Genomic DNA, 1,273 nt, shown 5'->3' on the forward strand with positions numbered 1-1,273 from the left:
TTAAGCCCCGTATATATCGCTAGCTAGAGTGAAAAGTTGATAAGTCTACTTTATATGAAAATTAATATTTTAATAAAGGAGGTTAAGAAATATTTCGAATTGTATTTTTTTTAGGATCATATCTAATAACAACAAACTCTACCAAATAAATTCTCAAACGTGTCCACTTATTTGTATTCGACTGTATTTTAAACAATCCCCTCATCATTGCTCGCATAATTTTTAACGCCCTTAGCTGAGATGAAATATGTAAATTAACTTAAAAAAATGACGTCCGATGTGCTCAGCTGTCCAATAGCAAAAGCAATGGTATGTATGTATGTCTTAAAGGTGTATAACAACTTCTACAGTAAAATATTGTACATACCTACTCGTATATGATATTACTTCAATGTTAAAATTTCAACAAAAAGTTAACGTCGAAAAAGACATTGTTTTTAAATGCGACAAAACAAAGCGTTAATATGCGATGAAGTTGTATTTTCAGTGTCGTCAATATGCCAGACAGTCATTAGTGACTTGTTTTTAGAAAAAAAATAAAAATTTAAATAAAATTTGATGGTTAGCATGCCAATAGTAATTAGCACATTCGCATAAAAAGCCATGAAATTGCAGACTTCTATATCAGTTTCGTACTACGAATCAACGTGATAACACATAACAATGAAATTCTTTGTAAGTGTCTCAAAACAATTAGAAAAAAAATATATAAAATATTTCATATTAAGAATTTTAAAACATTAACTGGCAGGAAGTGATTTTGAAGAAATTTGGTCTAAACCAATTATTTTTAATTTAATAAAAATCAAATAACTCGCAGTGTTTTGTTTTCGTGATGTGCGTCCAACTTAAATATTTAATTTAATTGTCGTTCGTTTAGGTCGTCCTCGCCTGCTTTTTGGCTGTTGCCTACGCCAACGAAGAAGCCGATGTCCTTCGTTTGGAGAGTGAAGTGAACCCAGACAGCTACAAATATGCCTACGAATTCTCCAACTCCATCAAAGCGGAACAAGAGGGTACCCTGAGCGGTGATGCCTTGGTTGCCAAGGGCCAATACTCATTCACCGCACCCGAAGGCGATCAAGTTTCCGTGCAATATGTTGCTGATGAAAACGGTTACCAAGTTTTGAGCGCCAACCCACCCCTGCCAACCTCGCCACCAATTCCAGAGGCCATCTTGAAGGCTATCGCTTACATCCAGGCTCACCCACCCAAGGAATAAGCTGTTGTTATGTGCTTTAACACATTGATTGTTTCGTTTTTTACCTCTTTT

General features: G+C 35.0%; 1 protein-coding gene across 2 annotated transcripts; it reads left to right on the forward strand.

Annotated features, from left to right (window-relative positions):
* Positions 1-616: 616 nt before the first annotated feature.
* Cpr47Eg (Cuticular protein 47Eg) lies at positions 617-1,273 on the forward strand. Of its 2 annotated transcripts, none has more exons than XM_017636660.1 (2): positions 617-675; positions 881-1,273. In XM_017636660.1, the coding sequence occupies exons 1-2, from the start codon at positions 664-666 to the stop codon at positions 1,220-1,222; spliced, it is 354 nt and encodes a 117-aa protein (XP_017492149.1). In that variant the 5' UTR covers positions 617-663; the 3' UTR covers positions 1,223-1,273. The 2 variants fall into 2 exon arrangements, with proteins under 2 accessions (XP_017492149.1, XP_017492148.1); XM_017636659.1 differs by having other exon boundaries at positions 643-681.

This window comes from Rhagoletis zephyria, unplaced genomic scaffold (assembly GCF_001687245.7).
Source record: "Rhagoletis zephyria isolate East Lansing unplaced genomic scaffold, Rhagoletis_zephyria_1.1 Rzeph_scaffold_18805, whole genome shotgun sequence".
In the NCBI taxonomy this organism is placed as follows: Eukaryota; Metazoa; Arthropoda; class Insecta; order Diptera; family Tephritidae; genus Rhagoletis; species Rhagoletis zephyria.